This window comes from Sminthopsis crassicaudata, chromosome 1 (genome assembly GCF_048593235.1).
Source record: "Sminthopsis crassicaudata isolate SCR6 chromosome 1, ASM4859323v1, whole genome shotgun sequence".
NCBI classification, from domain to species: domain Eukaryota; kingdom Metazoa; phylum Chordata; class Mammalia; order Dasyuromorphia; family Dasyuridae; genus Sminthopsis; species Sminthopsis crassicaudata.
In genome coordinates, this window is record NC_133617.1 from 255,429,159 (window position 1) to 255,444,749 (window position 15,591).

The window sequence follows — 15,591 nt, forward strand, 5'->3', positions numbered from 1 at the left end:
AAGCCCCTTACAATAATTTCCATTTTCTCCCTTCATCTATATGTCTAAATGAAGTCCAACACCATATATTTTCCTTTTAGACATTTTTTCACATGATTTTAGGAGCAGACTCCCAGTGGGGAAAATAAAAAAATGGGAAGAAAAGAAATATGAAGATGCTATTGATGAGACCTGTACATTGGTAGAAGTTACTAGATATCTTTTATCAGTATTAGATAGAATTCTAGTCACTTAGGAAGTAAATTTGCTTTGTACCTTTATCTTTATCACTATTTTGTCTTGTTCAATTTTAAGTCAATCCCTTTACAAACCAATCCGAGAAAAAAAAAAATCCCCCTATTCTTTAGTGGATTGATATTTAAGAAACAAAGCAAATGGCAATAAAAAGAGATTGCTGAGATTTGGAGCAAGTAGTATGGTGACTGAGCTTTTACAATGCAAATTCAGAACACATGGTTCAATATGTGTTATTACTACAGAAACTCACTGAAAGCACATTCTTTTTTCTTCTATAAGCAGTGTAATATAGTGAAAAGCATGTACTAAACTTGGATTTAAAAGACCTGAGTTTGCATCTTTTTTATGCAGCTACATGACTTTCTGCTAATTCCTTTCAGTTCAACAGTCCTCGACTTCTTCATTTTAAAGGAATTGGTGTAGATTATCTTTAAGATCCTTTCTAGGTCTAAAAATCTAAATCTTTGAAAATCAAAGCAGTTCTGGAAAATCTGTAGCATATGGCAATTACATAGAATAATATATTATATGCTCAGCTTTAATTCCATTTGCTGTGCTCTGTAGGTTACTGTTCTTCTGATATGTCCTGCTTAGATATAAGTCTTTGATCATGAGACACCAAATTCTCTCTTCCTGGGTAAGAAGATGGAACCCAAATCAGTATTTTCTTTTCCTCATAATATAATACAAAAAAAGATGCAAAATAAACATTTCTTAAAAATTATGACAAAGTTGACAGATTATTTAGAATAGCCATACTTTCATTTGAGGTTTAACTAAGAATGGTCCACATATCTTTTCTGCCCAAAACTATATTTTACATACATATGTATAAATAGATTACATATACATATATGCATATATATTATATATATAAATATGTTTTTAAACTCTATTCAGGAGTCACTTCATATGTAAAATATGAAAAATATACCTTACTGGGAAATGGTCTGTTATTATAACATCAAGACTATGTCAGACTATATCTAAATTATTTTGGGAAAGCATAGATCATCCCTCACAAATTTTATGAGATTCTAAACATATAGAAAAAAAACAAATGATACATTATTTTTTTAAGGCCTAACCATTAATCTTGAGGTGATTTTTACAATTATAATGATTTTGTGCTATATAATAACATATTGTAGCAGCATAACTTTTAGATAACAGACAGATAGAGCTATATGGATATATATTTTCCTACCACTCATATGTATAATAGAAGATATAAAAAAGACTTCTAAAATCAAGAATATCTATCATAGTGGAAATAATTTCCATTCAAGCCCTTCTCTAACACCTCATTTAAAGGCTGTGTCGGTAGAGGAAAATCTCTGGTGTCACATATAGATTTATAGGAGAAAAGTCACATTTTATGATATCAGATTAACTATACAAAAATATTTCTGAGATGGGTATGAAGGGGCCAACAATTTGTGAAAATTAAATTAAAATGAAGTTCTATGAAGAATAACCTTTATAAAAACTTCCTGTTATTTTATAATGGAAATCAATGAAAAATAATATTCATTTAAAATCAATCAACAACCAAAGTTTAAATATAAGTATTCTTTAATTTATAGCTGATGTATACATATATAAATATCAACTATTCCCTCTCCATCCTTCCCCACTAAGGGAAGTACGGGGCTTGTATTCAAATCCAAGTACTACTGCTTAGTATGTGATTTTTGACAAGTTGCATAACAATTTCCTAATTTGTAAAAATGAAGGGATCAGAAGAGGTGACCTCTAAGGTTCTTTCCAGCTTTAAATATTTTATCTTATAAACGAAAGATCTTAGAAAAATATGTGGAGTTAGAAGTAAAACATACAAAGAAGCCTTTGAAAATCAGGAATATCTATCATAGTGGATATAATTTCCATGAAAACTCTTTTCCAAAACCTCATCTAAAGGTTATGTCAGTAGAGGGAGAGCTCTTATAGACCTTAAAACTGGAAATGCTAGAAATACAGACCTAACAATAATCTTTTTACCTTTTGTCTTTGGATCAGCCCATTCAAAAACTGAGAAGATAATTGACAGATTGATCATAATTAATATTTATTTTCTTTGTGTTGATGTTGATGTTGTTTTGTTTATTGGCTAAATCAACTTATAAAACAGAAAACGCACATACATATACATAGACACAGACATACCCAAAGTACTATTGGCCCTATAAACTATCTTCCCATAGAAGAGTGAAAAAAGAAAAAAAAAAAAAAATAGAGGAACAGAATATCTACTAATATAAATGTAACTGTTGATCCCTTTGGACTAGTAAAACTCAGCAAAATAAATTAGTTCCATCTAATAAAATTTCTGCTAGAATCTAGAGGATACACATTGTGCTAAAGGAAGAATAGCAGTACCTGGCATTTATAAAATACTTTAAAAACAGCTTTTTTTCTCATAACAACTCAGACAAGTAAATAACATTACTACCTTAGAAATAGGGGAACTTAGGATCAGATAGCAAAATTGGTCATCCAAGATCAATTGGTGACTAAGTAATAAAAGGCTGGTTAATGGAGGGTTCTTAACCTGCCTTCTCATTCCAAGTCCATTTAGAAGACTGCCTAGATTGAGAATTGATTGATTTTAGAGCATGGATCACCTTGATGGATAAGGTAGGCATGAGAGGATACTCTCAATGACACATAATGAACACATTAGTGTCATGGGAAGTGGGAGCTTTAAGAAACGGGGAGAAACTAGGGGGAAAAATAATGTAGGAAACCAACAAAAAATAATACAGCTCAATAGCAATTTGTACCAAAAAATTAATAATAATTTTGAAATAGTTAAAATTATTCAAATTCAACTTCAAATTTATAATTATGCAGTTTTGATCATTGGTTCCAGCCCAATGGAAGCTCCCTTCTTCCTTATCTTATTCCTGTTTTTTTCTCTTGACTACATCTTCCTCATTTTTTCTTCTCCTTCAGCTCTTCATCTATCTGACACTGCATTGTCCATCACTCATAATAGAAAGTACTATTAATAAACCTAGTAAGCAGTTAGTATCAAGCTAATCTGAATAGTGTTTAATAGCTGTAATATTTAGCATTAAAATTGTTTGGCTCAGAAATGCAATCGCAATTTCTTATATTGGTTCCATAGATAAAATAGGTTCTAGCATTTAAAACCTCAAATTACAAATGAACTCTTAAAATATAATCCATGAGGAAGTTGGTGATAATTACATTTATGTAAGGAACCGCAGCAAAGTAAAGTCAGGCACTTAGTGTCACAATATTGGAGTTCAGTGAAAAGTGAATTTAAGTGACTATTTTGAAAAATCCATTATGAGCATATCAGGGAGGATACCTATCAACAAGATTTGCTTCTGAACATATGCTTGATGTTCTGTGGAGGTGATTTCAGGATGCTTAGGCAGCATTGCATGAACTAACCTACCCTTGTAATGCTCTAAATTTCAATTCAGTTATAGAGTTAATAGAATTACAAAGCACCTGTGTATCCTGAGGAAGGAATTTCTGCAAAGGGAAGGTCTTATGGCAAAGCTTTCCAATGAATCCTATACATAATTCTTAAGCAGTTTATTAAAAGAAATTGAGCCCTTTAGGAATTTTTTGCCTACTTATGAGAGGGAATTTCATACATAAAAGCTTACTAAAGTGAAATGTGAACATGTTGCCAAATGGTTGGTAATGGGTTCTTTTAAGTAAGAAAGGTTTGTTTTGAAGGGATTTTATTTTGGAGGAAAATAATACAAAACATACTCTCAAATTCTGGGGAAAAAAAGGATAACTCCATTGTGTAACTGATAAACTTCTAACATTTCTCTATTAAATGTTTCCACTATTTTTTTTTTTTTACTCTTATGATGTTTGATCTATTTTGGTAAGGTTTTGTAACTGACTAGCAGAAGTTTCATGAGCAAAGCTATTTTTTTAAGTTAACTGTTTGATTTTTTTTGTTTGTTTTTAATTTGTAAAGCATATCTCTTTTGCTATTTTGATCACAAAGCATTCATTTTGTTTTTGTATTATTTTGACAGCTTATGTACACATATTGAAATGTTGAAGCAATTAGTCATGAAATTCAAATGAACCATAAAACATTTTTAAAAATCAATGTTATTCATTTAAAACTCAATGCAGTAATCTTGTAATTTAAATTATTTAATGTACCTTCAGAAGCAATTAATTTAATAAGAAGAAATGACAGGCAACTATAAAAAAAATTTATATTTCTATCTCAAAATATTTACATTACCCTCTTAACATGCTACTTTGATCCTATCTGATATTATTTAAAAGTAAAAATGTAAAAAATTTTCATTTATTTTCACTCATTTTCAAAATATTAATGAAATATGTAGGACACTTTTTTTGTTGTTTCATTTCCCACTCACTCATTGAAAACATGATAAATGAATATTGTGAATTAGTTGCTAATTTCTTAGCTATGGATGTGTTTTAAACTTTTAAATAATCAGTTCTTTATATTATTTTCCAGGGAGGAGCAGAACATAACATTCCAGTAGTAATTTCAAAAATTTCCAAAGAACAAAGAGGTATGTGTTAATCTAACATTATTTCTAACTACTTTCCAAGTAGCGAGATGGTGCAGTGGATAGCTCACTGGACCTGAAGTCATGAGGACCTGAGTTCAAATGTGACCTCATACATTTAACATTTCCTAGCTATGTGACCCTGGGCAAGTCACTTAACCCCAATTGCCTTAGCCAAAAAAAAAAAAAAAAAAAAATCAAACTTAAATGTGTCTTTTTAATAAAAAATATTCACAAAAGTTATAGATAACATAATAAATAAGCTCTTTTTCCAGGCCCCTAAATCACTGTACTTAGATCTTCTCTTTTCCCTCTATCAACAAAACACTTTTGAACAAATTCCATCTTTCATAATCAGTGTCAAGTGCCTTCTCATATTTTTTCTGACAACTCAAGGAAGCATGCAGCATTTTTTTTCCCTTCCCAACATCACTCTATATTAGAATTCTCTGCTCCCCTCATTTACAAATTCACTAGAGTTATGCATATAGAGTTTGCTTTTTATTCTAATCAACATTCACTTAAATGAGGACCTGCTGAAGATGGTGTAAAGAAAGAAATGCTGATCAGCAAACCACTTGGGAAGAAAAAATGTATTTTTTATAATAGCTTAAATTTATATGGTATTTTAAGTTTTACAAGGCATTTCATATATATACATATATATATATATATACCTATATACATATGCATATGTATATAGGTATATATATATATATATATATATATGTATATATATATATATATATGTGTATATATATATATATATATATATATATATATATATATATATATATATATATATATATATATATATAATCTCATTTGATCCTCACTATCTTGTTAAATAATTGTTTCTGTTGTCTATATTCTACAGGTGCAGAAACTGAGAATCAAAGAGCTTAAATATTTTGTCTGGTTTCTTTCATACCTATAAAAACTTCCTGAGTTTGCAAATCCATTTGCAAAATTCTAATATATCACTTCACTGAAACAAAGCAAAGATCTAAAACTGGAAAGAGAACTCAGGTTTAGATATTTGGTTCACAAAGAAACTTAGATACAGAAAGATTAAATGATTTCTCCAATGTCACATAGGTAATAATTATGAATTAGAATTTGAGCTTATGTCCCCTGAATTCAGGATGAGTCCTCTTTCCATTGTATTTGCATTTTATTTTACTTTTCCTCTTGTCCCATTATCTTGTGAACATACAGAAATTCTATACTTGTCTCTTGCCTTTGTCTCTTCTTTGAAAATCAAGTCTTTAATTTTCTTTCTTTCTTCTATCCTTCCTTTTGATGGCAAATGAGTCACTTTACAAAAATGCAGCCAATGAAAAGTACCTCATTAGACTTCATTTCAATCAATTTGTCCAAAAAATATATATATTTAATAGATGAGTTACATTGAATCCTTCCTGGATGAGTGGCTTTTCCCTCTAATTTATAAAGAAGTACGTATTTACAAAAGAGCAAAGGGAAGACTGGAATCCATGTCTTTTGACTCCAAGTTCAAAATTTTTCCTACTACATAATACCCACTGATTGTGGATGTTTTGTTTCATTCGATTAAAAAAAAAAAAAAAAAAAAGTAAGTTATTTACAGAATCTATGCTTATTGAAAAGGACCCCTAGATCATCTAATCTGACTAATAGTTGGACCTGAATGTCTTCTAAAATATGACCATCCAGACTTCACTTGGAAAGTTTCAATAATGAGAACTCTCTACAACATGAATAAGCCCAATTCATTTTAGTAGTTGATTTTGAATATATGGAACTCACATTAACCTTCTTAATCATTACACCTAATTAATTATTAATGAATTATAATAATAATTAAAAATGAAGGAATAATTTATTGTTTCTCTATTTGTAGCTGAACTTTCAGGATTGCTCTTTATAGGAGATGCCATTCTTCAGGTATGTAAACATAGTAGGTGTATATTTTGGCATAGTTTGTCCTTAAAAGAAAAATACAAACTCACTTTACAAGATGCAGACCAAGAATTTTTTTTTTCCTTTCCAGATTAATGGAATTAATGTGAGAAAATGCAGGCATGAAGAAGTGGTAAGCTTGCTTTTATTTTTCTCAGTGAAGGAGCATTTGTGTAAACAAGTGTTTGATACACTACTGAAGAAAGCCCCTTTATGTTCATAATAAGGATGTGGATTTACCTAACATCTAGGCCAAACCATGTATTCTGCAAACACATCTTTCTCAATTTTTTTTTCTCACTTTATTAGACCCAGTGTCAAATGATGTATTTAGCTAAATTTTTTGAATGAATCCTTGAAATTGTTTGTTGTGAACATCTGTTTCATTTTTCTTGCATGTATTAACAACCATTATCTACCTCTTCCTAAATGATAGAGCTAATCTTCACCAGGTGATAATTATGGAGTGACCAAAAGGACTGAAAACTACTGAGATAGTCACTAACATTTGAAGAAGTTTGGAGGTTTTTATTTTTTATTTTTGTTGTTTCTTGTTGGTGTTTCTCCCCACCCCCACCCCACCCCCCGGAAGAAGATACAGTCCCTGCTGTTAAAACTTTGTAAACAAAAATGAGACAAAATAGATAAATGTTAAACATATCTTTTCTATCTCAATCTCTCTCTACATTTTTATGTGAATGCAGCATAACCCCTCATTATCATGTTATAATTATGGTTATTATTATGGGAAAGCAAAATACAGTAAGTAAATTTGGAAGTTAAACATCCCCCCAAAGTTTCAAATAATGATAAATTTGGTATTAAATAAGGACATTGAGAGATAGGGTCACTAGGGTCCATACATCTTGTCTGGTCACATTAGATTGGTGAGAGAGGCAGAAGCATGGTTGAAATGTTGTAGAGGATTTGGTCATGGCTCCAAGATAGGAGTTATATAATGGCCAGGGTGACCACTCAGAGAAATGATCTCAGGTCATGCCATCCAAGATTTTTCCCAATACCAAATTCAACATCAATAAGCATTTGAGAATTGTGGGTAAAATTGTCTACTATAAACATTTACAACTTGGAAATCCTCAAATACTGCTACCAAAGCTTGATTCATTATTTTTGTTTTTTTCTAGACCTAATACTGTGATGGAGTGGGGAAAAAGTAATTGAATCATAAAAGTATTTTTCAGTTTGGAGGAGATCTAGTTGTTAAATACTTAACAATATACCAATAACTGCATGTCCAGCAATTCAACATTATATCTAGTATAAGTCTTATAGGACTACATGATCTATGTCTGGAGGACACTTCAGACATCATGGGACCATGAAATTACACATAGACTTAGAGCTGAAACGCATCTTGGAAATCACCTTATTTAATACACAATAAAATTGAAATTGAGAGAACTGTATATAACTTACTTATGGTCACAAATGTAGTAAGTGTGACACCTGGAATTTGAATCCAATGTCTCTGATTTCATAAACATTAACAATTCAGACCTATTCTTTTCTATAATATCAAGTCCAAATAGGATAATTTTGAGGGAAGGCATAAAAGTATACAATGCTTAGATCCTTCCTCTCTATTCAGTTAAAGGCAGCTGAAAAATAGAATAGGTTTTTTCTGCAATTGTCTCTCCTTTATTCCTATTTAGATTCTTCTCTTTCTTATCAGCCTCTGGAGCATATTACACTTTTTGACTTTCTTTTTTTTTTTCTTTTTCTTTTTTTTTTTTTTTCCTTCAGAAGCGTCCTTATTATATCTCCAAGTTAAAATATGTTGAACACAAAAATTGATGTCCTCCAACACATGAAAATCCTAAAGATAGTCTTTTCTTCTAGAGCACTGAATCTGGAGACTTGCATTCAACTCCTGTTTCTGATGCATTTTATTTGTGTGATTTTCTGAAGTCATATAATTTCCTTGCTCAGTTTTCTGTTCTATAAAACAAGAACACTGGACTAGATAATCTCCAAAGCCTTTTCCCATTCTGGATTCATGTTCCTATGATAACTCTCCAGGAGGAATATCCCCATTTTTTTTTTTTTTTCAGGAATCTATAAAGCATCTCAATAGCTCTCCTTCATCATTAGATCTCTTTGGAACCCCAGTGGAAGTATTTATAACTTCTAAGAGAGTCAGAAATCTCTGCTAGTTATTGATTTAGCCATAAGTGGGTTAAGGCATACCCTCAGGCAAAAGAGGTTAAAGCTCCCTGTTGATTCTTTATTTATGTATATGAAGGGACCAGCAGATACATGCTGAGGTTTAGCCTAGCTCACCATTCTAATGGAAAGATTTGGAGAATGTTGCCATGTAAATTCAGTTAAAAGGATTGTTTTTGCTAGAAGTAGATAGGTAAATAGGATTATGGTAGGGAAAAAAAAAAAACAAAAAAAAACACTGAATCTGGAATCACAGGGCCTGGGTTTGAAAACTCCTTTGTTGCCTTTTTACTTTTGTGAAGGTAGGGTAGTAATTTAACCTCTATGGATGTCTGTTTCTTTACTTTAATATGACTGTGTAGGGAGCAAAAGAACTGAATAGATTGCTGGGCCTGGAATTAGGAAGATTCATCTTCCTGAATTCAATTGTGGTCTCAGAATCTTCAAGAAAACCATTTGGACAGTACAGAGTCACAAAGAGACAGATGTCTGGCTAGCTAGTATCAGAGATTCCTTGTAGCTCCCAAATTAAGGTTTTAGAATGGAAGATCATGTTGAAAAACAAAAAACCGTCATTTATACTGGTTATAGTCCAGTGGCAATATCAGGAATTTTAAGTTATGTAAAATATTGGTAAGAATTCATTATCCTCAAAGACTAAACTCCCTGGGAATTTAATAAAAGAAAACCATTTTTTTTTTTTTTTTTATAGAGTACATTGTCTCCAGTAGCTTCTAGCTTATATTTGGGGAAAAATTCTACTCAAATCAAACAAACAAACAAGCAAAAAAAAAAAAAAAAAAAAAAAAAAAAAACATTCTATTTGTATAAGAATGTTAACTTTTAAAAAAGCTAATCCATCCCTTGGGGAAGTTGAAGCACTTACTAGGAAAAAAAAAAAAAAAAAAAAAAAAAAATATATATATATATATATATATATATATATATATAGGCAAATCTTAATGTTTTCCACATGTTCTATAAACTGATATAACCTTAGCTTTACATTCTAATTAAAACCCTTAAATTAAATTTAATAATGATAATATTTTTTTTAAAAAATCAATTATCCCTTTTCTTATCAAACTCATTTCATCAATGTATGATGTAAGAAATTCCCTCTATTAATGCAAAATAGTATGCAAAATTTAATTGTGGTCTGAGAGAATTACTCAGCACTAATGAGGGGTGAAGTTACTTTGGGAACAGTCTGTTTTGTTTGACAATTTGTGAACCTATTTGAGTTCTTGGCAAAGCTAGAGGAATGGTATGTCATTTTCTTCTCCAGCTCATTTTATGGATGAGGAAACTGAGTAACTAGCCAAATTTGAAATCAGGAAAGTAAGTCTTCCTAACTCCAGGAAGTTTTATTTGCATTATCTTGATGCACTTGAAGCTAGGTAGGTCTCTCTTGATTCCAAAGCAAGTGTTCTATCTACTGTGCTGCCTCTTTATCAATTCTCAGTAATAATATAGGGAAATCTTGCTTTTGCACATATAAATAAGAAAAAAAGATTTTCACATGGCCAACTAGATTTTGATTCTGTTTCCATTTACATCTTTCAATTTTATCCCGTGCTGTAAGTATAAAGAATTTTTATACTCATTATCCAGGAAGGGGAAAAAGTCAGATCTATTTTTAAAACCCCATGCTGTTAGATGGGATAGTGTTTGCAATTTGTTCTTCAGAGGTAGGCAGCATGCTTAGACAAATGGTGGTGAAACAGATTAGTGAAGTATAAAAAATTAGAATATACTAATAATAAGACTTGCTAGGCTCTTTCTGTTTCAGAGAAAAGGAGTCTGGGAGTATTTTACAAATGATAAGTGATCCTCTGTAACATATTTATTTATTTTTAACCTCCACTAAGGGACATTACAGATTAAAATGCAGGTGCTAATATACTTATGTATTTGTGATCTATGATTTTCCAATAATGATCTATTTTGTATTTTCATTATCTTTCCTTATTATTACATAACTGGAGTATTTCCCTTATTGGGGCTGATTGATATTAAATTTTTATAACTAAACCAACATGGACAGGAAAAAAAAGACAGACTATATTCACAGTATGAATATATTTTAGGAAAGTCTTCTTGTTCATTGCATTTCTTATTCAAAGTCAACAACCTAAAAAGATATCTAGTTTAAGAAAGAATTTTACACAAAAAGACTATTCTAATTTTTAAAACAATAATTTGATATCTTTTGGATCATTGCCAGACATGCTGAAGCACATATTCATAAAAACACAAACATATAAACACACACCTATATGCATACAATACATATGACTATATCTATATCTATATCTATATCTATATCTATATCTATATCTATATCTATATCTATATCTATATATCTATATATCTATATCTATATATATATATGTATATATATATATATGTATGTATATTTGTGCTAGAGCTGGTTTGGATTGACTTGAAAGAGTTGATTGTTAATTTCTAGTGAAAGCATTTATATTTGGAAAATCAGGAAATGATACAAATTAGGACTTGATTCCTTTTTTTGTTGATTGTTGTGACTTAAGAAAATAAGAAAACGTCAATGATAGAGATTAAACTTAAAACTTTGTTATGGGGGCTGCTAGTGGCACAGTGGATAGAATACCAGTCCTGAAGTCAGAAGAATCTGAGTTCAAATCTGGTCTCAGACACTTAACACTATCTAGCTGTGTGATTCTGGGCAAGTCACATAACCCCAATTGCCTCAGCAAAAAAGCAAACAAACAAATAAACAAACAAACAAAAAACTTTGCTATGATCACATCTACCCCTATAGAAAGTCAATTGTTAAACATTTACCTAACATATATAACTTTAAATGGGAATGGATTAAAAACCCAATAACACAAAGGTTACACATTTGATAACACAATAAAATCTTGTAATCTGTGCCTTATAACAAGCACAATTAAGCAAACAAATATAAGCAAAGAATAAAAATAAAGGACTGAAATAAAATTGATTGAATCAAGTGAATCCAAGAAAGTGGGAATTGCAATCATTGTATCATAAAAGCAAAAACAAAAATTTACAATATAAATAAATATCTGTGAGAAATAAAATAATGTGAATACAGAGAAAAATGGAAATATTTATATTATCTGATGATGAACAAATTAAGGAGAGCTATGAAAAAAAATACACTTTTACTACAATAATGCAAAAGGAAAGAATAATCACAAAACAATCAAATTAGAATGTTGCAAAATTACAAGCAATAATCATGGTTCCTCATCTAGTGTAGGATTGATTCAGGCCAGGCCCCTTCTTTCATAGTTCAGGTACAATATTGGAATAAAATGAGACTCTTGTAGATCATCTAAGAATTATCATTATGTTTTAAATTTATTTAGTCACTGTTGAAGAATATTCAGTGAGGATGTCCTTGAGATATTTCATGTCTGAGAAACACTTGAAAAATTCAGCTGAGTAAATTTTCATCACATTCACTAGCAGAAAGCATCTATACACCTTCTATCTATCTAGCTCCTTATGACTGATTTTTGATGTAATGAAATGACATGAACAATTTTAGTCCTTAGTACCCTAAGCCATCAAAGTCTTGAGGAATTCCTCAAGACCTTTTAAAGAAAAAAAAAAAAAAAAAAAAAAAAAACTTTCCTCACTTTTATATGGGAAAGGGTTAGGATATTTTTTCTATAATAGTCCCAAAGAAAAGATATTAAGACCACTGACCGCTGCCCCAACACACACACACACATACGCAGACATGCAAACTCTTTTATAGTCTTAGAAGGTTCACATATGCAGAATATATTTTCACACTTTTTCAATGTATTGATTTTTTTCCCTTTCCTTTTTCACTAAAAATAAAACATTTACTATGTGGAATGACTTTCTGGGAAAAGAGAGGGGAGTTCTGGAAGAAATTCTATTGATGTGAAAAACAAATACATTAATAAAATTGAATTTAAAAATTGATGTAAATATAAGGAAACCACATATGTAGCAAAGTTCACATGTGATGAGGATCTATGCCCCCCCAGCCTACAGCAGGTATGTCCATATATGACTGAAAGGCAAACAAAATAGATACATCTAGCCTCTTTCCTCTGGATCCTTCTCCAAAGGAAACTTTCATTTTTACCAGGAAGAGAAATTCAGGAATTTAGAATCAGAGATCACTATTCTGCACACACAGAGAGTGTACTCTATTGTAGAATTATGTAATGTTCTTCTGGTTCTCTTGGAGGTCTCTGGGAGCAGCCTTCTTTTCAATAGAGTAATCACAACAAGAATAGCCAGGTGTTAAAGTCCAAATTCTTTATTTTCTCTTTCAAAGTCTTGTCTCCTTGTCTGGCTTTTATTATATGATTTATAATGTAGTTTCCTTGCCTGAGGCTTTACTTAGCTTTCTGGAGGTCCTTCTCTTGGTTTCAGTGGAGAAGTGCAGGAGGCCAGGCCACCAGGAGCCTGACCAAAGATGGAATGAATCTCTCTCCTTGGCTCCAAGAACTTGACTCCAAGAACTCCAGTCCTTTGTCTTCTCTGGCTCTGACTCTGGCTGAGGCTCCCAGCTTATATGCTTTCTTATAATTGTATTATCATAGGTGTGAATCTTGTAGAACTATATTAAGTATTAAGTACACTGAACTAGAGAACTATTAAACACCATGCTAAACTAGATAACCATTGTCTTTATCAATTCCACTAACTTAACACCTTGTAAGAATCCTTGTTTCAGAGTTCTGGCCTATAACAGAATTATATTTATCTGATTCCTTAAATATTGTTGTCTAGTGATATGAGTAAGTGATTGGGATTTTTCAGTGATGGGGAAAGGACTCCAAGCTTTGTATCTAACTAACCTGACTTTCCACAAAATAGCAACTCCATAATGAATACATATAATAAATAAAAAAGAAATGGTAGCAAAATGGAAATCAGAGAAAGTGCACATAAGAGAATAAATAACACATGTTACAGAGTAAAGGAGTGCTTACTTGGCAATAAAATAAGTTAGCAAAGAGAGAGAGTTCAAGATCTCACCCAAAGGGAAGTTTCCCAAGATATCTAATCAAGAAATAGAAATAAAGATAAGATGGAAACTGTCAGCTCCTCTCATGACTTCCCAAAGTCTTTCCTTTAGCAGCATAAAGTAGGGTTGACCTACACTCAATCTTGAAGCTGGAAGACAGAAGTACCTAAAGAAAGTTGAAGCTTGAAGAGCCCTGAAGAAGACTGAAGGCTGCTCTCCTCCTACCAAATCAATCCCTGTCTTCACCAGAACAGGGTATTTATCTACATGACTAAAGAAAAAATGCTGTAGCAATGGGCCTTGGGGACAGCAATTATATTCAAAATGAGACTGATGAAACAACATAGCAAAATTCCTGGGAAACAGCTAAAGCAATTTCTGAAGGGAAAAAAAAAAAATCCCCTAAAACATTCCTTAACAAAATGGAAAATAAGAGAATTAACAAATTTAATATGCACTTAAAATTTTAAAATCTAACAAATAAGCCCAAGTCAGGACAAAAAGGGAGTTACTAAAAATTACAGAATTGTAAATTAGAATACAAAAAAAACTGTGATGACTAGAAATGATAAAACTAAACTTTTGTTCTTTGAAAAGACAAAAAAATGATAGACTATTAGTCAGCTTTATTGTTTTAAATGGAATAGTAAGTAAATCAAAATAACAGATGTAGAAGATGAAATCACACCATTATCTAACAAAGCAACACCAGTGGAAAGGGGGCCAATCATTTTTACCAAGAGCCAACTATATGCTATTCACAAGGCCGATAAACCAGTGTACATGAAAGAGAAAAACATCCTGAGGAAAGCTTAAGAGGCACCCCTATGCCAAGCAAATAAAACCAATACCACATGTCTACTATAATCACTTTTCATACCCTGAAGAAGAAAGGGCCTGGACCCAGAACCTGAGAGATTTTGGAATAGCATTGCTTCTACTAGAGTGACTAAAGCCATTATTCTGGGGAGCAATCCATGTAAATGTGCAGCCTAGCAGTAGCTTCTACAGATGATACAGCCACATCAGTTAAAGGCTCAGAAAACAAAGTCCTTATCATTAGAGACCTTTGGCACTGTCAAATGATTCAAAACCAGAAACTCATATGATTTATCTGTGGAAACAACATTACTACACCTTAAGGACTATGAGATTTTTCTATTTTACTTCTTCCCCATTAGAATGTGAGCTCTGAAAGAGATGGAAGGAGGAAGAGAAAGGGGGGAGGGATAAGAAAGAGGAAGACAGAAGAAACAGGAACAGAAAGCCAGAGACACACACCCACACATACAGAGGTAAGACAGAGACAGAATTAGAGGGGAGGAGGGAGAAAAAGAAAGAGGAAAGGAGAGAGAGGAAACCTGCTTCATATCACAGTGAATCAGTTCAGTCATTTTGGATGCAAATGACAAATTATGTAAATAAAGTGACTAAAAGTAACCCAGATACGGGATATGACTCAAAGACACCATTGACAAGAAGAAAGTTTTCATATGCACCAAAATATTTATTTCAGTTGTAGCAAACAAGTAGAAGCAAATAGATACCTATTAATAAGGACAGGATGAAATAAATTATAGTGGATGGCTATAATACAATGTTATTATGCTATAAAAATAATAAATACAGGGATCCAATTAATGATCTACCTGA

The 15,591-nt window shown here is 31.6% G+C and overlaps 1 protein-coding gene across 1 annotated transcript in view; it reads left to right on the plus strand.

Moving 5' to 3' along the window:
- SNTG1 (syntrophin gamma 1) overlaps positions 1 to 15,591 on the plus strand; it is an 813,750-nt gene that overhangs the window by 307,920 nt on the left and 490,239 nt on the right. The window contains 3 exon segments of the mRNA XM_074278136.1: positions 4,730 to 4,787; positions 6,667 to 6,710; positions 6,817 to 6,858. Of these exon segments, the coding sequence (XP_074134237.1) occupies positions 4,730 to 4,787; positions 6,667 to 6,710; positions 6,817 to 6,858 (144 nt within the window).